Raw genomic sequence first — 24,725 nt, forward strand, 5'->3', positions numbered from 1 at the left:
CTCTCTGTGTGTGTGTGTGTGTGTGTGTGTGTGTGTGTGTACGCATTTGTGTGTGTTGTACTGCAGCTGCCCTCAGCAAAGGGAACATGTGATTGTGAATACTTTTCCTAGCGGTGCCATTCTAGTTATGTGAGTCATTCCGTCATTCCTGTCCTAAGTTTGTGAGGGCTGCAAGCATGGCTGTCAAAGCACACTGATTTGAGTGTATGTTCAAGTTTTATAGACCTAGTTTGAGACACGCTGGACAGTTTTTATCATTTTGCTCCCTCCTCATACACCCACATTGCATTCAGTGGTCATGTGGTCTGGGACAGCACTCAGAAAGTGCACGTGTTACGTTGCTGGTGGGCAACATCAAGTGCCATTGTGTTCATGGTACTGGGGAGATTGAGAAGTAGTGCAGCAAAGGGTCTGGAGATGAATCTTCTGTGCTGAAGCCAAGGAAAGGAAATGGAAACTCAAACTTCTCATCTCTTTCCCTGCCTCAGCCTCTAGGAGAGAGGAAAGCTGGTCCATCTCTACCTATCTCTTTCAGTTAGTTTGATGGCTGGAAATGAACAATTACCTGTCTCCTTGCACTGTTTTGTCTCTCCTCCTGCTAGGAATAATTCTGCTTTACAGTGTGTGGTCATTTGGAGGAAGGAGGAAAGAAAAGGGACATAGGGAGCCTGAAGAGATTTGCAAGGATTCTGGCTGAGAAGGGCCTGGGAAGAACCTGGTAGAGTCTACTCTCAAAAGAGTAATCCAGGTAAACTCTAGGAAGAGGTTAGCCTGGATTCTCTCACCCCAGACCAGACTGTGGGTAGAAGAGAGTCTCCAGGCAACATTTCAATGGCTTTTGGCACTCTAAGCATGGGCCTGTAAGGCACTAGAATAGACATTTCTCACCTAGATCATAGGCTCTGGGGCATATTTACCAGTCTAGTCAAGTGCCTATTTATACTTCTCATATACATAGGAGAAGCTGCCAAGATGAAGGACCAGATCCTGACTTCCTCCCCCACCTCTGGACATGAACCTGCCTCCCTGCATTGAACTCAAAGCAAGGGTGCAGGCCTATGCGAGCACATGTGCTCCAGAGCACTGAGCAGAAAACTCACTCCCTATCACATCAGTTACAAGAAGATTTAACGCAGGAGACAGTTTACAGGCTCAAGCAAAAGAAAAACCTTCACGTTCCTTCTCTGTGGTAAGCGCGTGCTTCAACTCTGACATACACTCCTTGCCTCTTGAAATTAATTCAACATTCCAGTGGCTTGGGCAAAAATAACTAAAAGGAATAATCGGGCTGCGCTGGCCCTGCTGCAGATTTCCTGGTAAATAGAGTCCCCTGCAGGAAGAAAAAAAAAGCAGACTGAGACAGCACCGGGAGTTACTAGAAGAGGCCTGAAAGGCATCAGATGAGCAATGATTTATCAAGTCCTTTAATCCAAGCCTGCATATGCAATTGTCTCTAGCAGTTCTCTAGTACTTGCACCCAGGCTGTTCCCCACTCGCACAGTATCAGCTTCCTGCACTTTTCCACCTGCTCATTAACTACACCCCCTCCCACACCACCCGACAGCTGCCTGCTTGTGCCATGTCCTCAGCCTGCCTGCATCCGGGTGCAGTGCAGAGCTGCAGTAACGCTCAGAGAGCTTTGCTAGGCACAGGAATATGATGGTCTTATCCTACATCCTCTGCTTTTATCACTTAAAAGATCATCCTACCCTGAGGTTTGCGCTTTTGGAGGACACTTTTATTTCTTTCTTTAAACAAGAGGAAAATAAAAACAGGCTCCATGTGAAACCAGTGCATGAGGAAGGGTGTGTGTGTGTGTGTGTGTGTGTATGTGTGTGTGTGTTTGTTTGTGTGTGTGTTGGGGAGGGGGGGTGTTTACGCACCTCCAAGCTTCACTCCTGGCTGCAGGTCTTCCAGACACTGAGCCCAGCCCTCTGAAGTGGTGCAAGGAAGCAAACTTTGTTTGGGGGCCAGGAGCCAGGAGGAGAGCTAGAGTTTGGTGTTCTTCCCCAGGGAGACCTGTGCTGGCCCCTGAGCACCAAAACATAGAGACAAAAACACAGAGCTGCTTCTCTGGCCCACAGACTCTACACACAGTTTGCCTTTATTGCTCCCTCCATCATCTTTTACTTCCTCAGCTACAGAGCAGGGACCTCCCAGAATTGCAGCTCTCATCGTGGCTATAGGTGGGGGTCTCATGAACAGATGTCTTCTTATCTTCCTTTGGCCTCCAGTTTCACACCGTGGTTCTTAAATACCAGTATCCTTTCTCCACTATCAGTGTCCATCTTTTCATGGAAGAGAAACCACTGGGGCTTTTCTATTCTGCAACTGACTGAACCATGCCTGGCTGCCTAGAAAGCATCTGCATGGTTCCTCACAGAAGAACACCCAGGCCTGGTTTGACTTCTGGAGAGGATGACTGGGGGGTGGAGATATTCTGGAGACATTCTGGTCTCCCTTCAGATCCTGTCCTACATGCCTGGTAGCTGTATGGGAGAATCCAAAGGCCATCTTGCAGTCAAGTCTATGTTAGGACATGGGAGAAGCCATGCCCACAGCTCTGACAGTCTTCAGTGGAGTGCACCCTGTGCCTCTGTCTTCTCTTTGGAAAGGGAAGAAGCAGATCTGGCAAGTTGTTCTGTCAATCATCTTCCTGCCAAGTGGGAGGCAGAGGGCACCAATACTCCCAAATTTCTTTACTGGTAGAGCCCAGCATGGGAAGAAAGCTGCTTAATAACTGCATGTTCCTGCAGATCAGGGCTCAGTTTTTGTTGGCAATCTTCTTCTTACGGGCTGAGACAAGATCATAGAAAGGATCCTGTGTGATGCTGGTCCTGGAAATAGGAGGAAATGAGAGCAAGAGCAAGAGATTTAGAGCTGGAGGACAGCAGAGGCAACCTATCCTGCACAGAGAGACCACTCACAGGAAAGCAGGACTGGAGATCAGCAGACCCATAGCAGAGAATTTAGCTGTGGTTACAGATTCTCCAGAAGGGGCCTTGAAACTCATTGGAGTCAAGGAGTACCACAGCTGCTAGGCTGTGAACACTTCTTTCCACTCCTTTTTCCAGGCTCCATTCCCTGGCGGCCAAATAAGCTGTGTGACCATTTGTCCAAGGGCTGGACAAAGAAAACCTCAGGCCTCGAAGTTCTGATCTTCTCACCGTATTGCCTCAATCCACTCATCGCGTTCTGCTGGTGTGGCTGCTGAGATCTTGTAGGACTGATGCTTGCCCTCAACCACCTTCCCATCCCCATCTGTTTTGCAGGCTTTGATCTTCTGCCCCTTACAGTTGGGATTGAAGAGCTCAAAACAATTCTGTCAAGAAGGAAATAAAATGGAGCAGTAAGGGGTGGAGGGTTTGGGGGGGGAGAGGAGGGACAGACAAGGAAGAACTGCTGCCTCCAGCTGTGGGTGACAAGATCAGAGAGTATCCAAAGGGAAGGGGAGCTCTCTGTCTTTGAAACACAACAAAGTCTTACCTTCCTCACCCCAAGAATCTCCCTATTAGTTAGATCTCCAGCCCGCCCCTCTTAGATAAACACACCCCTCCTGTAAAGGACTAGACACTAGAACAGGCTTTATGGAGAGATGGAGCATCAACAGTTACCAGAGAACACCCCGTGGGATTGATCACCCTGTCCACACATGAAGAACCCTTCCCCTTTCATGTAATGCAACATCCTCTCTGCTGCCTGACAGCACACAGACAGGAAGGCAAGTCTTCTAGAGCCATGCCACACTGGAGGAAATGCACAGCGAGAGAGTGCCACTTCCCAGGGAAGTTTCCTAACACCACAGTGCTATCTGGTCTACACATGCTGTAACTCACTATGGAGAGTCATGGTGAAGGAAGTCAAACCCATATCTCCTGGTGCAGCACGTGTAAAAGTCAGTTTTGTGCACTCATCTCTGCTCCCCTACACACACATGCACATCCATACAGTGCAGCTAGCCAAGGGAGAGAGCAAAATGGCTGCCAGCAAGGAAATACCAGTTCATGCCCAGTAAAATACAGTCATGTTTAGAGAGAGGACAGGACAGTTTGGAATGCATCTTCCCTCTGAGAAGCATGGAAAGACCAGGCTTGAGAAACTGCTCTTCCCCTCCTACCTGCCACCCTAGAGCTGGCAAGTGCTCCCCACCAACCTCAGTAGTACAGGCAGGGGGAATGGGAAGCCATTTTTGGCAGAGGTTGTGCCTTGAAGACAAACAGGTGATGCTTTTCCTTGAACTACTGCCCCAGTGCCTCTCCCCAGCACTAAAGCAGAACGTTAAGAATAGAGAGATTGCTTGGTGTCCTGTGACAGATGTATGTGTGTGTAAGTCTGAAGAGTGAGAGCACGAGGGGAGAGGCCAGTGAGTTCTCTATCTTCTCACTGACCCCACTGAGAGACTGCTTTGGTCAAAGTACCAAGCAATGGAGGCTTACTGGCTTTTTGGGGTCATCTACCTTCCGGACTGATAGGTTCTCCAGCGGGATAATGCCCAGAGGCTCCTTGTCCTGAAAAGAAGGAAACACAAATTAACACCCAACATGCTCCCCACACCTATGCCATGACTTACAACCTCTCTGGTTTTCCGGACACACATGGTTTGGGGGGTGCAAGAGCCCTGTGTGCCTGAGGAGACCCCACTGCATTTATACAATGGAGAGCTTAATAAGAAAACATATCAAAAGCTTCAGTGTCAGCTTCCATCACTGTCAGGACTGGAGCTGGCATGGGAGAGAAATGAGGTCTGAACTCAGTCTGGGGATGTAGGGTTGAAAGGAAGAATTGCCCCACACCCTCTGCACCTCCCAGTACCCTCAAAGGTTTGTAACCACTCAGGATGTAGTTTCCCAACCTGGACTTAAGCCCTTACTGTGGTATATTCGAAGTAGTACAGGCAGTTATCAGTCAGAATGAACCAACGGCGTTTCCAGGTTTTCACACGTCCTCCTAAAGGCAGTGAGGTTCAAAAGCCATTAGTCCCACACTCTGCCATCCTTCTCCCCTGCTCCACAAATGCACAAATGTACACACTCTCTCAGCCCTCCCAGTAGATCAGCCCCGAGGAGGCAACTGCAGTGCTCAGCACTGATGCGATGCCACATGTTGGACACACACAGAGGGAGCCAGTTATGCTCTGATGGGGATAGGAATGGGGAAATGTGAGGGATAACTTTCTGGGTCCCCTTCGGAGCAAACAGACCCTACAGGAGTGGCCTGGCAGGAGAGAGTAAGTGCTTGGTTTCAACAGCAGGTGTCAGCCTCACCCCATTGCAGCCAACGGGAAGGAACGAAGGAAGGTGGAAATGCTGCTCCCTGGCTGGGTTTTTGATTTCTTGGGGAAGATTTCTGATGGGAGGCCATTGGGGGGGGGGGGGGGGGGGGGCGCGGGGGGGCGAGGTGGAGGCACATACAGGGAGGGAATCTGGTGAGCTATGGGAATCCCTCCACTTACCTAGTTTCAGGAGCCAGCCCTCACGGCTAGGATTGAAGAAAGTATGTGTGAGATCATTCCCATCATCTTCTGGTATGGAGAATGGCTCGTTCTTTATGCTTTCAAACAGACTCTGCCCCAAAGTGTTTTTTTTTGGGGGGGGGGGGGAGAGGGAGAGGGGAGAGAGAAAGAGAAAAGAAGACATCTTTCTGACAAAGCTTGTACACAACTTGGGTCCATCAAGTTCATCTCTCTGTTTCCATGGGGGCAGGCAGGTGAATGGGGAGGGGAGAGGGTAGTGAGCACTGGGCATACAACAGCCCTCAGTGTACACCTCACAAGGTCTCAAGTGGAACAGCCATCTTTTTTTTTCTGCATCCTTTGTCAAAACAGGCCCATTTTGGAAATCCACAGGCACAAAAGTGCATGCCCACATCAAGAGAGGCTGTAGTGCCTGACCCCAGCATGTCACACAAGTGCCACTGTGGATAGTACTAAGGAAGTGGGCAAGGGAGGAAGAAGGTGACAGGAACTGCAGCCCTGTCTCTGGGCTCTGAGTGCCATCCAATAATCAAGTACTCGGTTGAGAACATGCATGCACAGACCCACACACAGGTCTGTGTGGCCACAAGGAGACACATTTCACAGAACGCATTTGCACAGAGGGACACAGTATGTGACATTTATAGCAGCAGAGTGGCAGTGAGGCAGGTTACTAGCTTTAAAGTGATACAAAGATGACGCTTGCATCATTGGCATTTGCCATCATTTATTGTGCAGCCCCCAAGTCATGAATAAAATTAGAAGTACAGGCACCTGCAAATTCCCTCACGTTGCCTAAAAGAAATGACACAATGGAGAAAAATCTAAAGCCTTTAACCTGAGGGGATGCTGCTCAACAAATCCAAGTGTAGGGTGCTAGCAGCCTCTTTGACACAAGGCACAAGTTATTGCCCACAGGCTCGTTGGATGAGGCTAAGCACAGACAGGCAGGCTGCCCACGTCTACCTTGCCTCAGAGGGCAGGCACCCTGACTGCTAAGCCCTTCAGAAAATGGTTGCTCCAGGTCTGCTAATCACTGCTTCTCCTGCCTCTGTCTCCCCTTCTGTGTTTTCATCCTTTGGGATCAGAGACACCATGGACCTTCTGGGACTTGTTGGTTCTGCCCACATAGAGACATGTCCTGATATAAGAGAGGCCAGGCTCTGGTGTCCAGACTTACATGAATACTGGAATCAGCTGGGACATTTAGATAGGAAAAAGGGAAAAGAATTAATAATCTGGGCCACAGTGACATCCTCACCCATTGCCTCCCTCCTTGCTCCCCTCCAAGAACCAGACAGTTCCTGCCACAAAGGCTAGGACTTTCAAAACTGGTCAAAAGAGCCAGGTGCCCAGCTAGCTCGAAAAGGGCTGGATGCCCCATTCACATAGACCCATTGGAAAAACTCATTCAGAGCTGGGGCTCCAGGATGTTAGTCTCTCTGTGAAATTCACAGCAGTCACTAACCAGCTTGGAAACCTGCCTCACACCTACACAACACACACACCCACAGCCCAGCTCTCAGCCTCCTCCCATACAGGTTTTTTTTTGCACTCTCTAGCCTGCTCATAGACTGCTTTTACAGGTTGACTTTACGTCACACCCTCAGGGCATCTGTCTGTTCTCCACCTGTATTTTGTGTATATTCTCACACACACATTCTGGCTTCATGTCTCTATCTTTCAGTGTCTCGTCTTCTCTGACACAGTGACAGTGTATGTTCCTCTCCCACACAGACACACACATACACACAAGTTTGCTTAAACCCACACTGCCATTCTCTGCACATCTCCAGGCCCATCTCTCCTGTTCCATGTCCTCACCTATTCATGTGCCACCCCTATCCAAAGCACTTTCTATGTCTTCCAGCTCTGCTTCTGCACTCATTGCCCTCTTTCCTGGAGCAGCCCTTCCCCTTGCGTGGGAGGTCAGTAGATCTGTATTACACTGGGAATGATGGACCTTTGGTCTTCAGTGGACCCCAAGCCACAGAGGAAAGAGGAGCTGATGAGAAAATGGGAGGTCAGAGCCCTTCTTACCCTTAATAGCTCTTCTGGCAGGTCACCTCCATTGTCAATGCCTCGGTTGATGGATACAAACCTCTCAAAAGGGGGTTTGTCTTTCACATTGGGGTTGTGCAGGCTGGTGTTAAGCATGATGATAGAGAAGGAAAGTATATAGCAGGTATCTGGCAAGGAGGAAAAGAACCAGCATGGGTGGAGTGCTGCTTTAGACAGCAAATCTATCTAGATCCTAATAGGTAGCACGGGTTTCAGTCACAGAACAGACTTGCCCCCTCAGCTATAGGAGGCAATAGGAGATGTCCCCTTTGCTAGAAATAAGAGAGACAGACAGGGCTAGACAAGAGTTGCCCTACTATGACAGAGGCCATTCTCTGATGGGGCAAGCAAGGTAGCTCTGGTCATGTAATGATTGTGCCAGCAGATGTATTTCTACAGGTTGGCATCTGTCAGTGCTAGTCCTGGCAGGGTTTTGTACCCCACTGTGATGAGATACATGGGGTTTGGAGCACTTCTCAAGTCTATTACCTTTTGTGATGGGTTGGAACACAATAACAAAAGGAGGATTAGAGACCTTCAGCCTACTGAAAAGCTTCACAGGAACTGTACTGACTCCTTTGACTTAAGAGAAGAGAATACAAAGAGCAACATCCACACTCTCAAGTGGTGCCCTCTGTTTTTTGTGACTGGGAAAAGAAGGCTCCTCTCCTCAGCAAACAGTGGAGCTCAGCTTCAGAGGCCTTCTTCTCCTCATAACTACCTGTGGACTGGAATACTCCTGGGTTACACTTGCAGTACCAGTTGGCAAAGGCCTCCATCATTCGGTCAATCTTCTGTGCCTCCCCAGGCAGCCGGAAGCTCCACAGGAACTGTCTGTTGGGAATACCATGCCAGAGACTTATTCAGACTGTCCAAGAGACATTTATTCTTTCCCTCAGCCCCTGGGACACGTTGAAAACAAGGGGAGTCATCCCACCACATGGGGAAGACAATACAGTGCGCCTGTATGAAGCAGGAACTCAGCTCCTCTCTCTAGAAATTACCTGGGCTCATCAGCCTCAAACACCATAATAGCAGGCAGCAAAACCAAAAATGCTGCAAGTCATAGGTCCTGTTCCTTAATGAGTGCCCAGCAAGGTGCCCTGAAAGGGAGCAGGACTTCAAGAGAAAGAGTCTTGCCAGGAGGCTGTTCTACAGGAGAACGATATGCCCTAGGACAGAGTCACTTTGTCGCTAATATAATTGGCTCTGTCACAGTATAACTGGCATGCTTCCTGGTGCAAAAAATAAGTTGCTACTGTCTCCCCATCCATCCAAGCCACAGTGACCTGCCTTGCTTTTCCCGTTTCTCTGCATATGACCGAGCCAATCAACAGGCCATGAAAGAGATTCCCTGGGGAAATATGTCAGCACACCTCACAGAGCAGCAGGACATGCTGCCCATACAGGCCTAGAGTCCCAGCCTGGGGAAGCCCAGTGAGGTCTCACAACCTTCCCAGTGGACCCAGTGGCTTAACAGGACTCTGCTCCACCCACTCCTTCCTGCACTTGCACGCTCACCTCAGTGCCTGCACCAGGTTGAGGTTGGCAAACTGGTGACACGCCACAAAGGCTTGGAGGATCTGAATGTTTGTGGGATCCCTGGGAAAGAACAGGAAGGAAAGGTGAGAGAAGCGTTTTGACCCTGCTCAGTTCAGATGCCACTTGGCATGGTGACATGTACCTAGCTCCATCTAGGCCCCCCCTTTCCCCTCTGCCCCATAAGAAGCCAAGCCATGTGAGTACCACTGTTCATCTAGGAAGACTGACCCTATTACAGATGGGAGGAGAGGCAGCCTATGTGCCTAGCTCTAGCCACACTCACAGGGACGCTCCCGATGCATGTGGCCACCTAGTCCACTGCAGTTTGAGGCCACATTCAATATCGGCACCTGCCTGCTCATCTAAAATGGTGGCTGAGAGGGGCCAGGCAGGACAGGGCTTCCAAAGGACCTCCTCAGCTTGCCTAGGTTGCTCACCTCCCACCCAGATAATCCCCAATGGCTGTCTTGTTCAGGCCTTCACCGTTATGGAGGAATTTGGCGATCTCCTGAAGGTCTGAAGACAACAGCTGGTGCTCTATCAGGTACTGGATCCCCTGTGGGAGGAGAAGCAAGACAGCGAAGTAAGACAGTTCTGGGAGCTATCGAGAAAGCAAGACTCTAACATCCTGATATCAGCCTTCCTTGGCTTTGATGGTGTTGCCTCCTCTGTTAATCCCCAGTCCCTTCAGGGGAGCACACAACCATGTTCCCACCTTATTCCATCTTTTGTCATCTACCTGCTGTGAGTCAGTCCCACTCCCAGTTCATCTCTAGATTGTATAAATGTGTTTCACTGGGCTGGAAACACAAATAAAAAGTTCTGTGTAGATCAAAAAAAAAAAATGGAAAGGAACGTAGATTTAAGGCAAAGTCAAAATAGTTCATTTTAACATTCTCAGTCAAAATGTTTGTGTTTTGTTTCCAAATGTCATTTTTTTTCAAGATTGATTTGATTTAAAGAAAATAAGTTCATTAAAAAAATAAAATGACATAATCAAAAAATGCACTCAAACAAAAAATTGGCTTGGGATGATGTAATTTGTTTTCCCCAAAACTTTTCTCTCATCCACAGAACAGAAAAGTCTGCAATCTGTTCATCTCCATCTTCCTCATCAAGTAAGGATACTTTTCAAGGAATACAGAAAATCTGAGTTGGTCTGTGCAAACAGCCAGCATTCTATTTTAGAGAGAATTTCCTGATTTTCAAAGTCAAGGAAATCTGAGGTTTTATTCAGATCCAGAGCAAAATTTAAAATCACTGCAAATCTCCAGACCACATTGCAATTCTCTGCACAAAATTCAATGAAAGAATGAAAATTGTATTAGATCCATCAGAATGTTGTACTTCAACTGAAACAATTCACTTTGCCATGTAATATATATTAAAAAATATTTCTAAAATGCCCCAAAGAAAAGCAGTTTCAAGAGAAGAAATTGAAATGCTTGGGAGATTTTTCTACAGTATTTTTCTTTCTTTTTCCCCAGACGGAATTTCGGTAAGATCAATTTAATTTTGCAGAACATTGCAGTGCTGATGCAGCTCTATTTTCCAGAAAAAAAGTGGCCCTACCAAAAGATTTTGTTCAGCCTTATTCCTAATCCTTACCTCCCCTCACCTCAGGAACTTGCCCTGTGCTCTTGGGGATAAGAACTCATTTAAAGTAACAGCATTACAGGGATGAAATGTAACCTTAATAGGGAGGGACAAATCAAGTTCCTTGCATCATAACACTTCTTAGGCTATGGTAAGTAGCACAAAGTGAACCAAGAAACAGAGCTCTGATTGGGCTTACTCTAAACTAAAAACAATATAGACACTTAATACGACATTTCAGCTAGGCAGATCAGCACTGAGCTAAAAAAGCTAGACTGTTTTGGGGTCAGAATTACTTCAGGTATTTCTGCAGAGCATTGCACAGTGCCACACAGAGAGAGACGCCACTGGGGCCTCAAACCAAGCTCTGACTATGAGACAAAAAGGAAGCCAGTTCTCATGTGGGCTGTAAATACTGACATTTGTGCTCTAAGATAGCTACCACTGGCAGAGGGGAAGCCAGTGGACTGTCATGCCTTATAGCTGCAATGAGGACACTGGGGCAGGCAGCTTGAGGGTCTCAGCAAGGCAGGGGAAGAGGCATAAAAAGTTGTTACTCAGAGCAGCAGCCTTCAATACACTAGCTGTGGTTAGCTGATGGTGAGCAGTCGTTCAATTTCAGCTTGTGGTTTCCTTACAGAGTTCAGAAAGATGGTCCGCCAGTGAGGAGGAAGGAAGAGAAAACTGTCTTTCTCACATCTTCTCTACTTAGTCATTCTGATTTTAGAGCCTTCTGCAGAGTACTGAAGGCTATGGAGTCTGGAGGCCACTGGTCAGAGTCCCAGGAAGTGGAAAGCCCAGATTCACTCCACAGTCCAAGCAGTATCACTTGCCTCTAAAACAACAGTGGCAGCTTGGCATCTTCTGTTGAGGAATGAGTGAGGAACCTGACACACTCTCAGAACTTCTCACCTTCCCCTTACCTCATCTTCCTCCACCGTACTATGGGCAGTTCTCAGCCTCACATATGCAAGAAGGGCTAGGCTGAGGGATATTTATTTCTCTTGACACATTGGCACAGTTAAATCATCCTCTCTTTATATCTCTTTAGTTTTGGGTTGCATTTGATGGAATGCCCTATGGACACATGATGGGAGGAGGCAACAAAGCTTCATCTTGTCAGAAGATCTCATTCAGGTAAAGGAAGGAGAGTGCTATTAACTGGTCTTAGTGAGGTAGGAAACTAGCCCCATGGTCCCCTGCTCTATCTCCTTCGGCATGGGTAGCTGCAAGTGGACCAGTAGCCAACAGAAGCTCTTCTTCCCGCCTTTTCCCTCATAGCTGGAATGAGCAAATCCTACCTTTGCAGGGTCCATGTTGAACTTCTTCCTGCCCAGGGACAGAAGTTTATCCTTCTGTGATAATTTGCTGCAGACACAAAGGTGCAGAAAACTCAGATTTAGAATAAAAGGACATGTTTCACATAGGACACTTACAAGACAGCTCAGGTATCTCAAGGACACGTGTCTGACTGTCCAGGAGTAAAGAGAAATCTCAGAGGAGAGAAGGGCATTCCTGGCCTAATTTCCCTGTTCTTGATGTGATACAAAACCCATTGGTGCTCTTGTTTACTCAATAACTAATGAGAAACTTTGTAAACAAAAGGATACCCATCTTGTCCCACTTGCCTGGTGTGTTCCCCAGGGATGAGGTCTGCCTCTCGCCTCTTGTCTGCATTTTGGAAACACTCTATCTCTGCAAACACTTCAGCAATCTCTTCTTTCAGCTTCTGCGGGAGAAAGAGCAGGGGGATGATGGAGATGGAGGGAAAGGCAGGAGACACACACAGAGCATGTCTTACTTCTACCCTCAGCCGTAGGAGAAGCCCTGCTGATAGAGAGCAGGTCAGTTAAACTCTTTGCTCCATGGATCAAGGACCAGCTAAGGTTTTCTGTGAAATGGGTACTGCTCTGAAGCGACCCTGCCCATCCAAAATGGATTCCAGCTGAAAGAAATGAGGGAGAGAAGCAAAAAGGTGTTTTCAGGCCTGTTATCATCCAGGGCTAGAAAGTCATGCTTATACAGCATGGAAGAGTGAGAGAGCTCAGCCCAGTGTCATTTCAACTCCTCAAAGGATGTCACATGTGAGACTCCTTCCATCATGCCCAGTTTCCTTCCAGCTTTTACTTTGCACAGCCCTGCTACACATCCAGCAAAGCAGAAGTGGAACCAGTAACTGGCAGGCTGAAATGGACTTGAATTGGCCAAGTTGTAAAACACAGAGTTTTTAATGCCCTATCAGTCAAATACCAGTGAGTGAATATCTGCCTTTAAGCGGAGGAAAAAAGAGGAAGAAGGAAAAGAAGAGGAATCACTGCCTGATTTTGAGTCTTAATTATAGTATTCAGCTTCTTTTAGGTCCATGACAGACTGTGGCCCTCTTGGTTGAATTCTCTAGGTTACCAAGGAAACAAAGATCGCTATGATCTCCTTGTTTCCATCCTGCAGTTCTGGACCCCTCATTGTCTAGGAGCCAGAGTGCATTACAGGTCTTTTCCAGGAATCACTCAAGTTCTTCCCCATGCCCACCTGAATGGTCAGAGGAAGAAGGATTGTTACATCCCAGATATTGCCTCAACAAGGAGTGAGGACGTGGCCACAGCATGCACCCAGATACAGGAACTGTGAAGTTCTCTGACATTCCACCATTTAAAAGAGCACCTGAACTTCGATTTTGCTTTCTGCTTTCCTTCTGTCTTGCTTCATCAGTCTGCCAGAACTGGGGATGTTCCTTAATAAGTTTTGGTGGTGCACAAATGTAACAAAGCCATGATCATAGCTCCTAAATTATAAATGATTATCATAGTTTTATTATTTTCTTCATTACTGTCTTTTGTCAGTTTAACAGGCAAGTTTAAACCCATCCTCCTCCCTCCTCTCCATCTCCCCCTCACCGAGCCATCCCTCCAGATCTTTGTGTTAAAGGATATTGCTAGATGATCTCTGAAGAAATCCACCCTGGGAACATTTCTATAGTGCTAGGTACCCTTTCACCTAAACTCATCCTTCTCCCCTGAATGATGGATATCCCATTGGTCAATGGCTTTAAGGTTTAGGATATGTGTCTGTGTAGTCTAGCAGCTTTTCTCTGGCCGTACTGGTTAAAATATATATAGTGTTCCTATTCACATATCCTGCTTTCTACACTGCCCACTGTTCACTCTCAAAACTGAATAGGTAACAACCACAGCCTATTTTGCAAGAAGAGACAAGACACCATTCTGATTTTGAAGCAAAGATGTTATGTCTGGAAGCCTGAGAAGCAATAGGTATTTGGCTCAATGTTTATCCTATGCAAGGAAATACTGCAACCATTCCCCAGGCATCTGAACATCTTCATCCTGTCAGAAAAATCAGCGTAGGTCCAATGATTCAGTTCAATAAGCTCACTTAGTTGGAAGCTCACATGCCGTGGTGATGGAAAACAGAATAAAAACTGTACAGCACTGTGCATGAATGTGATGTGGTATTACTGGGTGATTTTGAATATGTCACTTGCAGACTTTTGGGGAGTCAGTAGATTAAATCCACACGTCTGCTAAAAACAAGGAAGAAAAGCAAGTTCAACCTTGGAAATGTGTGTGGAAAGTCCTGCCGTTGCACCTTTCTAAAGAGACAAGATCCTTCATAGAGGACTTGTTAGAGGTCCACAAAGCAAATAAAAGTTTGAAACACTCGGAGGGGAGCAGGAGGTAACTGGGAATGATATGTCATTATTGAGCAGTGAGTAATTAGAAATAACCATAAATGCTGAGCCAGATCTCTGCCAGTATGACTTAGGGAAGGTTCTTTAATGTTAAGTATGGGATCCTAGCTCATCCCTGCTAACGAGTTGAGAAGCCTTTCTCAAATGCCCCATTATGGTAGTTGATGATGCCTGTAGCAGAGTACCACAAATTGGATGAACACTGGTGACACACGTGCTGGGGCAGCCTGAAACTCAGAAGTCAAGCTGGATTGTGCCAAAGCCAATATCACCTGTGCAAGAGCACTTCTGCATGGCCTGCACTGTTACGTGAAGAGATTTCCTGATGAACACATTTTTGAGAAGGATAAGCAGAGATGATGAACAAGATGGTCCTTACCTTAATGTCCTCCAAAAGCTCCTCTCTGTGCTGCCTGATTGTCTCTATTTCAGCTTCTTCAGCCTCACTCAAGTCAGATGACTCTGGAAGAACAAACAGGTGCCTTTGAGAATGGTGCTGAGGCCGGCATATCACAGGCAAAGCTGCCTCAGCCTCCCAGTGCTCTCCTAGGATCATGCCACAGTACCTCTTATACCCATGTTGCAGCTTCCCCTGCTGTTGCAGATGCTGCAAATGATCCTCAGTCCAAAGCCAGCAGCACAGCCCACCATGCCCCTCCTGGCTGAGAGTCTCTCTGCTAATAGCCCTCTGATCTAACCCTGCAGTAACCTACCTTGCCTAGTCAACCAATTATACTCATTGTGAGCACAGTGAAGAGGTCTCACCAAGTGCTCTTCGGTGGTTTTTATGTAAGTCACCTTTATGTACAAGACCTGGGCCACAGCAAAGCTGTGACCTAAATACTCCATCTAAATCCGAACCTCCCATGAAGAGCCACTGGCTTCATTGATTGATCTACCACAGCTAGAGACAGAAATGGCTTATGAGAGAGAATCAAGATTTTTCAAGGCTGAGAGCAGGATCTGGGGGGATGAAAGCATTGCTGAAGAAGAAGTGTCTGTGGGAGGCTGTTGTTCTGCTCTCCTCCCCCACTGTGGACTACAGACAATACACAAATATGAGCAGGCTTCCTTGTAATGTACAGGAAGTCAAACATATAGCAGCAGAGCCAAGGAGACCACAGAATGATTCATAAAAGACCCTGAAGAATTGGGGTGACAGCAGTGCTACTAAATATAATCCAGCTGGAGCACAGCATCTTCAGCAAGGAGAAAGAGGAGGCTGCAGCCACAGAAAGGCAAAGCAGATGGTAAGCCCCAGGAAAAATAGGAGTTTCACACGAGGCTGAGAGTACTGGAGCTCCTGGGACCTCACTGCAGAACTTACAGTCAGGATCCTTGCTGTACCTAAACTCCAAAAGACAAAGCTCCCCCAGCAAGTCAGGTCAGGTCATTGGAAGCCCTGCTCCACTGTTTCACAAGCTAAAATCCCCTGGGCCTCCCATCTTCCTGGAAAAAGGGGAAGTGACACCAGCTGCCTTGGAAGTTCTCTTAGTGTGGATCTCACATGCAAAACAGCTGCTGTAAATATGAGTGAGGAGAAAAGGGGAAGGAGCCAGTCACGACAGATGAGAGGAAAGGGGACAAAGGCAGTCATCTTGGAGTCCATATGCTTCTTTCCTGCCATACCCACGACAGCTCAGAGAGATCTGTCTTCCCTAATCCTAATCCTTCCCCAGTCCTGGCTGGTTGGGTTTCTATGTGCTAACTCTATGCTATCACCTTTCTCAGACTGCAGCCTCTCCCCAACACTCCTACAGACATTTTCAAGCACTGCATTCCCCAGGGAGAGGCTGCCACAACTCTGGGGGGAAAGCGCTGGGCAAGTAGACATTGGGAAGTCTGGGCTGGGAAGGGCTTATATCCCCTCCTACCTCTGCAAGGACTCCCCCATGAAGAGCTGAAAGAAGCTGCTGCTAAAGCTGGACAAGAGGGCAGGAAAACCTGTGACATCCAGCAGCTTGCCACAGCCAGATCTATGGGCCAGAAATTAAAAATGAATAAATAAAACCCATGCAGTGGCTTTGCTGCTTGTTGGGCAGGTTGCTGACTTCACCTTGAATATCAGCCTGGCCTGTGAGCAGTGTTCAAGAAAACCTGGGTCTTTCAACTTACTTTTATGTCTCCCCCAGTTCTGGAGTCTGCAGGAGCTGAGGCCAGCCTCTCAGCCTCTCCAGCTTTGTCTCCCTCATCACCCCCTGGGGTCTGGTAATTGTGGAATTACTGGAGTCATTCCTTGTTAAATTATCAATTAAGACTCCTTGGCCTTGTACTTGTTTCCTTGGTACTTGTATCCACAAAAGTGCTGCAGCAGGATTCACCTGAGGAATCTTCCCTTCCCCCACCCCATTAGCAAAGTCAGTGGTGTGGCTGGTTGCTTTGCTTCAGTTGCTCTGTGTCTACTGAAGCAGCCTCAGACATCTCGAAGAGACACAAGGCTCCCAGAGGACATTGTCTCACCCACATACCCACATGACCCCTGCTGAGACTGTGAATAACTCAGTCCCACTTCCTCCTAAATGTCTGAAAACCCCAAGTGATTTACCTGTCCCACTTATCAGAACGAGGAAGGTATGGGGAGAGTGGGGGAGACAAAGCATGCGAGTCTTATAGAGAAGGGGAGGGAGTCAAAGGATTAAAAAAACAGAAGGGGTGAAGTAGGAAGGAAAAAAAATGCATGGATCAAACTTTCAAAGCCATATAGGTACCCAAAGGTGCAGAGAGAGTCCCTGTAAGGTTTTATAAGTGGCCTAAGCAGCTTAAATACCTTGTTGCCTTGGAAAATAACTCTGAGGTCAGTTCTTGTATGTTACTCTGCCTCTCTAACAGAAGGCCTGATGCTCTGCTCCAGGCTATTTTGAGGCTATTCGTCAATGTTATTGCATGCATTGGAGTCTACAGTTGGGGAAGTGAACACAGAAGTCTTGTTTGGGGAACTGTCCATTGAAAGTCACAGAAAGCAGCAGAAGCAGCTGGGCAAGCAGCAGATGAGATAATGGGAGCAAACTGCTTTGCCTTTCCTTCCTTCTCCATTTTCAGAACAACCTCAGTCAGCAGGAGAAAGAGATTTTCAGTGAAGCATTACCCTGACTCACTCCAAACTCTTGGAATGGCAGAGGAAATTCATCCATACACAGGGGGACAGAGGCAGGGTTTTGGCACCATCAAAATCCTCCATACCACCAAGTTCCACTTCCTTTTAGGGTCAAATCAGGACACAGATGATGTATAGCCCATGTCAGGGTTCTCTGCACAGGGGAAAATTTCACCCACTGCTGAAGAGCACCCCATGAAAACACCCACAGGTTTCAGGGGGATGCTGACAATCAAACACAACTCTGAAGAACACAATGCATAAGCAATGTGTTGTGATACTGGCTAGTACCCTCCCTGACGTGGACTTGTGGCTGCTTGGAACCTAATTTCCAGAGAACAAATCTGGAGGGAGAGCATGTGAGCACCAGGCTTGTGGAACTCACACCTGGGCTGGAGGTTGCTATTCCCCTCTCAGGACAGACCCAGATAGAGAGACCTGCCACTTGCTCATGAATCACCCAGTACTGGATCTCAACACAGAACAGAGACTTCAGTTCCAATTGCAGTGGCTTACACCTTCAGCCTCCTGATCTGGAGAGCAGGCTGGAGTTACCCAAAAGTCTGGGTGCTCCTGTGGCCAGCCAAGAGTAATAGGAGTACTAGGCTCATTTCCCATTGCAGTGGGCTGTGCAGAGCTGTCCAGGTGCAAAGTGAGGCCTTCAATTCCAAGCAAAAGTATACAAATGAGAAAATAGCTTTTAGAGCATAGAGGTAAGTGGGCAGTACTCACAGGAGAACTGGAAGGATGGACTGTAGAAGCAGCAGTGGAGGGTTATCAAGAATGACTGTCTGCAGCACTGTTATAGAACATCCATGTGCACCCATGTGCACACCTGCAGTGTGACAGCAGAGGCCCGGATGGCCTCTTTGCCAGTAAATAGTATTGACTATTTTGGCCACAGAAGACTTTAGGCACCTCCACCCATGGCAACACACAAGCAGAGCATCCTGTTGGGCACCTTCTGCATGGTTGAGGCTCTATGATGGAAGAATTTCACCTAAAATTCCTTCTCTTTTTTGAATTGGGCTCTAAGACTGTGTCATCCTTAACACAGATGACCACCCACCCGGCCAGGTACCAGGGAAAGGATCTACCAGCTACTCAGTTCCCTCCAGCCCAATCTGTTTATCTCCTGCAGCCACTCCACAGCTCTCTGCCAGCTTGTTCCAGAAGAAATTCAATAAAGACCTCACACAGGTAGAAATTGTTCTTTCCTGCTATGCAGGGAAAGGTAGGAAGAAGAGCTTCTGTTGGCTATTGGTCCCCTTATCCCACATGACAACCTACAGCACCCAGGACAGTTTCCAGCCACTGTAACCTGGGGATCCCACCCCACACATCCTAGCATGTGATAGAGAGGTATGGGCTTGCTCTCCCACACCCTGATGCCCAGCTCAATGATTTGGCGTACTGGCTTTGTGGCCTTACCCAGGCAGTCACTCAAGGATCCTGAAGGAAGCTAAGAGAGGAAGTCTGCTGCAGGGCCTCCCCACAGACACAGGGCACTACTGCACCCAGCCAGAGCAGGCAGGTACCTGACAGGGGCATTGCTTCTCTAGATAGGAGGGCCTCCAAGAAAGCACAAGGAGTATGTGCACCCATGTCCTTCAGACAAATCATGCCACAACTGAGCAACTTGAAACCCATCTGGGGCTCCAGAGTCCGCTGGAAACCTTCGTCTGTGGGAAGTCTTGGTTCCCAAGGTGAAGCAGTATCAAATAAGCCTACTTCCCAATGAGACTGTGAAGTGACAGGTTGGGATTAAATAAAGACATCAGTCAAAAATAGCATATCTCTTCAAGCATTGCCTGTCTCCTGGCTCTGCCTCTAGCTAGATCTGAGCAAACCCACATCACCCCTGAGCGGGATCCCTTTGCACCACTGCAGTGCATAATTTTAAGACATAATTAACTCGATAACACATAATTCAACTGAATGACTGTCAGACCATCCATTCTGAGAGCCCCAGTTTCTGTGGAAAACAGATCTTAAAATAAGCTCTGTACTGGTAGCAAAACATGAGATACCCCCTTCATACCCCACTTCGGTTTGTCCTGCAATATCTTTCTTTACTGTTGCTTTCAGGCAGTGAGGGCCAGGTGCTGTGAAGACACCCACCTTCACCAACACTCATAGCCAGATTCTGGCAAGAGCTCAGCTCCCACAAGTCTCACTGATTTCCCTGATAGGCAAGCTCAGTATGGGCTATAGATTTGATTAGATATACTATAGATATACTATAGAGATATACTATAGATATACTATAGATCATATAGATTTGATCTGGCCTGTTCCTTCGCTATCCAGCTAAAAGATAAAAAGTGGAGAACTGTTTTTGAAATTGGGCACTGCTTTTTCCCTTCACCCTGTACTCCATATCCTATACACAGAGGCCTGCTAGGATTGAGACTCAGTGTCCTTGCAAAATGATCCCTTTTCTTTCTTGCTCCTGTTTAGCCTGTATCCTCTCTGCTTTCCCTTTCCATTGCCTTTCCTCACACATACATATGCATAGAGCTTCCTCAGCCAGAAGGAGGCTGGAAACACTTTTTCCAGTAGTATCCCTTGGTCTGCTGAATCCCAAACACTTTATCCACCACTTGCCAAAGTAGGAAAGAAAAACTGAGATCTCACTCAGTTCCTCAGATGTGGCTCATCTCCTCTACTCACACCTGCCTTTTGAGATTATTTTAGGACAAGGCAGGCCCACCTGCAGGTCCCGTGGAAGTGCTAGAACCCTAATATAGTCCTTACTATTACCTTAACATGGGGATAAGCAAGAGAGGATGACACTACCAAAAGCCTTGTAAGCCTGTGGCACTGGGAAACTCAACTGTGTTAAGACATTCTGCAAAGGCAAAACAGCTCCTGGGGCTGTAGGGAAATATCACTGAGGCACTTGGAAACCATGCAAGAGTTGCATGAAGGGAAGCCAAAGCCTGTGGCTGCTCATCCCAAGTGCCACCTATACCCCTGATAGCCCTGAGTCAGTTCCATAGATCAGCTCAAGATCACCAGCACAAGGGACCACAGCAACAGAGACCCATTCAGATCAGTGGGAAATTTTCTCCCGATGTGAAGGGAACTTGCTCAGGGGAGAAAAGTGAAAAGAAAATCATGCTTACTGCGTGTGGCTGACATGCAATTAGTCGTACCACCAGGGATCCTCCATCATCTGGTTCCTCCTGCCACCAGCCCCAGTGTCCACTCTGGCTGCTGGGATTTCATGGTGTGCTATGCCCCATCAAACTGGGTGAACAGCCTTAACAGCAAACAAGACAAAAGATGGTCAAGGCTTACCAGCAGGACAAAAGTCCATCTTGAAGAGCCCAGTGTATTTTCCACGCAGGTGCTATTTCTCCTTCCCTTCTGCTCGTTCAGATGCTTCACAAAACTGAAGCAACTTGTAGCCAGTGACCAAAATTGTAGCAGCATTAGATGGGCGGGTCACCCTGTGACTCCGCCCTTCCTCTCCTCGTTCCTTCCAACCACATCTCATGAGCTCACATCAGTGAAGGAAACTGTATGTGCATTCTGCTAGGAGCTCACAGAGGCTCTTTGACTACTTCTGAAATGCAAACCCACAAACGCATTTCCACTGCCAGCAGCTTTTTTGTTGAGGGGAGGGGGACTCTGTGTGTGTGTTTGAGGGGACTGAAATGGGCAGCGAGAGACTGATAGATGCTTTGGGATTTTGTCTGAGATAAGAGAGGAAAGTGCCTCCAATAAGAGAGGAAAAAAAGGAAGTTCCTGATTCAGAAAACCCTTCTGATTTGGGAAGTGGTTTCATTTTAACAGAAGTATTCTTCCTGTGTTAATTCTGCAGCAGGTTGTAGGGGGATAAGTACTCAAAAACTTGAGGGTGGTTGATTGCAAGGGGCATAAGAGGGTCTTTTTTCTTCTTCTTTTCTTCCCTCACTACCCACTGAGTGACTTGTACTCCAAGTCTGCTCCCATCTTCCCGTAACAACAAACTTTTTCTTGGGAACCCTTATAAGAAAGGATGCAGTGCACAGAGGAGGAAAGAAGACCTCTCTCAGATTTAGAGCTACTCTTACCAGTGGGGAGAGCTGGCATTAGCAGGACAGTTCTGAGGGAACTTTTGCTGCTCAGTTCATGTGAGAGGCAGAGAAGGGCTCTTTTTCCTCCATCCCCTCCACACAGCCCCAGAAAGCTGTACACTTCTTGAGTTAATTGTACTTGGTTGCCATGTACACTGTCTTTATTGTTTTATGTGGTAGATCCCTGATGTAGGGCATATGTGAAAAAAAAAGTGTGCAAGAGGGCACCATGTCAGAGCCAGAAAAATTGCTGACTGTGAAGAAGTAGGTCAATGTAAAATCCAGACCAACTGTGAGGCCCAGGAAGGTCTCTTCCCACTGCTGGCAGGGCTGAAGCTATTGAGCGATAGCTCCTTTCGATACGGCATGGACACTTACCTCTGAAACATGTCACAAGTCACAATTTGAACTCCCCCAGCTGTTGCTGCACTCACAACAGGCCTTGAGCCGGACTGCAAAACAGGTCCAGACCTCTGCCGGCTCTTTGTTCATGGGACAGCAGGATAGAGATTGCAACAGCATTGCATATGTAGAAAAAAAAAAATCACCCTCTGATGTGTTATGGAGTCAGAGCTGGTATCTATGCACACTTGCCACCCTTTAAAACAAGTTTCTGTGAGACTGAAAGTCCTGGACTCACTAGCAAAGGAAGAGCTATGACCTTCTCACATTCCCATTAACTCAGATTGGTCTGATATCTTCCTGTCAGAAAAAAATGGCACTTTAAAAGGCATGAGGTGAAAAGCAGGATTTGCCTGAACACTCTGGGTGAGGTCCACTGCTTTAGGTCCATTTCACCTGACAGAGAAAGGCACACACAGAAAGTGCCGTCCCTTCCTCTCAGGTTCCTTACTCTTGCATCTTACCTGTGGTTATGCTATAGGTTCATTGCTATTATTGAAGAGGACAAGCACTCTAATGAACATCCAGTGGAAAGTGGGAGATATCCCAGCCTTAAAGGCATTGTGCCAAGGGGTGACAGAAATCCAGAATGGATACCGATAGGCAGCTGTAGGCAGGATCACAAGTAACCTGTGATCTTTAGGAAGAGTCAGTGACAAACATTCTCCACTTGCTTTCCATGGTCAGGGCCAATATATCTAGAGAAGCTAGAACCTTACTTGTGAGGGGGAGAAGGAAGGAGAAGAGAGCTTTATTAGTGCAAACTGCGATTTCAAATCCCCAGACTCATGCAGCTGGGTACACTGTATCTGCCCTGACCTTCAGCACACCCAAGATCTGTCCATGAAGTTTATTAGAAGCTTGTCTTTGGGTCACAACTTGCCAAGAGCCTGCACCTCGTAAACTCAGTCTCTGTCTTGAGGTTTTGAGCCACATCAGAGGAGAATTCACTGTCCCACAACTCCGACCCAGTGCTCCAATTACTGCACTGGACCTGAGCATAGCACACCACCTCCAGCTCTGCCATCATTGTGTTTTCCGCAAAACTATGTTTCATCAATGTTGCAGCTAATGTCAAACAGACACACCAACCAGGGCGCTTCCTTGAAAGCCCTGAACTTGCCTGCCTCAAGGGTAGGTTATATGTATAGACAGCTTGATCAGGGCTTTTCTTATACATGTGTCTGTGGGCAGGCCAAACCACAGTGCCTTGCAAACAACAAAATGGATGCCTCTGTACACTAGAGAAGTTCTCTCATTCACTTCAACCGAGAAACAAGCAAGGCCCCTACCCATGACTCTAATCCATACTTGCGTAATATCTTAACTCCTTGATGCTTCCCTCTTCACCCAGCTTTTCCTGCCTCACTTTTGGTATCGCTGACTGTCCTATTTTGGGATCCTATCTACTAATTCAGTTCAATTATGACCTCCACTACTCACATTCTCCTAGTTCTAGTAGCCTTATTTTTAACAACGGTTGGTCTTGATGAAATTTGAATGCTTTCAGTTAATTCAGCTAGAGGACTGAATGGGAAGCACACTATTACAAAACTGCATAATTCTATTTCATGTAATCAGGAAACATGCAAGAGATGTTTTTCATGAGGGAAACTAGACAGGATCATATAACTAAATTAAGCCTAGAACATTTCCCATTCTTTCAAAAATTCAGGATGAATATGTCTCCTTGGTCTGTTTGGTTTTTTCCCTGATACATTCCAGGTCCTTGGCCCCCCACTCATACAGATGGCACGCAAACAAGTTTGCTTCCAGGTTGCCTTCTGGAGCAAAGCAGGCAGTTCCTCTCCAGAGGAAACCTGGACCCAGATGACAGGCTCAGTTTGCTTGAGCATCCCAGATAGACAGTATGGATGTGTATTTAACCCAACACTATCCCAGCAGGCAAGGAACCTGGAGATGCCCTTCCTTAAGTACATGATACATCTTCTGTGGTCATGGTATGAAAATTGGGGAGGACTACAACACAGCCCTTTCATTATTTCGAGAGAAAAAAAAAGGAAGAAAAAAAAAAAAACAAGGAAAGAAAGAAACAGAAAGAGAAAGAGAGAGAGGGAGAGAAATTCTTCCTATGCTTCCAGAGCTGATGGAACAGGGAGAGGAAGAGGCAGGAGATCTCTGGATATCAGGGCTTCTGGCACAGGCTTGGGATTAGATCCAATAATTGCTACTGCTGCTGCACATCCTTCCCAGCTGTGGTAACCTCACACACTTTCTCTCCCTGTGGCCCTAGGCTGAGGCTGTGCAGGCTGGAGGTGGGAGTGTGAGTAGGGGCATCCGGGCAGGACCAGCAGTTCCCATCTCATCAAGCATGGTCAGATTAGGCAGATTGTTGCCTGCTGCAGGCCGCTACTTCTGGCTGCTGCCTATCACGCCTCTGCCATGAACCATCTCTGCTCCCAGGGCAGTTCTCTAACTGTACACAGGGATTTAAATTAGAGCTGGAAAGGTCTGTTGTTCTGGGAGTCATAAAGGGAAATACTGAGCCAACAGGGTAGGTGTACTTTTCTACTCATTATTACAGACCTCAAATAATTAGGTAAATAAAAAGGAAATATAAATATTTCTACTAATTTCAAGAGGATAAATACTGCGAGAGAAAGAGAGTGACAAAGCCAATGCCAAAATTTCTCTGGGATGAACATATCAACTGTATTCTGACAACTGCTCTTAGAGAAGCAAAGCACAGGTTTGTACAAATTCAGTAGCTCCTTTGGGAGGTTCAGGCTGCCATGCAAGGTAAAACAGCATGAGAGCAAACACAAT

General features: G+C 47.2%; 1 protein-coding gene across 1 annotated transcript; it reads right to left on the reverse strand.

The window, feature by feature from the left end:
• Nucleotides 1-1,554: 1,554 nt before the first annotated feature.
• CYTH4 (cytohesin 4) lies at nt 1,555-20,879 on the reverse strand. Its single transcript, XM_026117904.2, has 13 exons — nt 20,776-20,879; nt 14,758-14,840; nt 12,301-12,401; nt 11,974-12,040; nt 9,514-9,632; nt 9,056-9,136; nt 8,256-8,368; nt 7,514-7,662; nt 5,453-5,564; nt 4,871-4,947; nt 4,437-4,508; nt 3,168-3,322; nt 1,555-2,837 (listed from the first exon to the last, which is right to left on the reverse strand). Exons 1-13 carry the CDS (start codon nt 20,792-20,794, stop codon nt 2,765-2,767), a joined length of 1,221 nt encoding a protein of 406 aa, XP_025973689.1. The 5' UTR covers nt 20,795-20,879; the 3' UTR covers nt 1,555-2,764.
• Nucleotides 20,880-24,725: the final 3,846 nt, after the last annotated feature.

Source organism: Dromaius novaehollandiae, chromosome 1 (assembly GCF_036370855.1).
Source record: "Dromaius novaehollandiae isolate bDroNov1 chromosome 1, bDroNov1.hap1, whole genome shotgun sequence".
In the NCBI taxonomy this organism is placed as follows: domain Eukaryota; kingdom Metazoa; phylum Chordata; class Aves; order Casuariiformes; family Dromaiidae; genus Dromaius; species Dromaius novaehollandiae.

Bases quoted from the DNA above. Each gene is read 5' to 3' on its own strand.
- CYTH4 (XM_026117904.2), bottom strand. The intron at 12,402-14,757 runs GTAAGGACCATC...TTTCTCCCGCAG, and splicing joins AGCTTTTGGAGGACATTAAG to AAGCTGAAAGAAGAGATTGC. The intron at 4,509-4,870 runs GTAAGGGCTTAA...CCTTCTTTTCAG, and splicing joins ACTACTTCGAATATACCACA to GACAAGGAGCCTCTGGGCAT.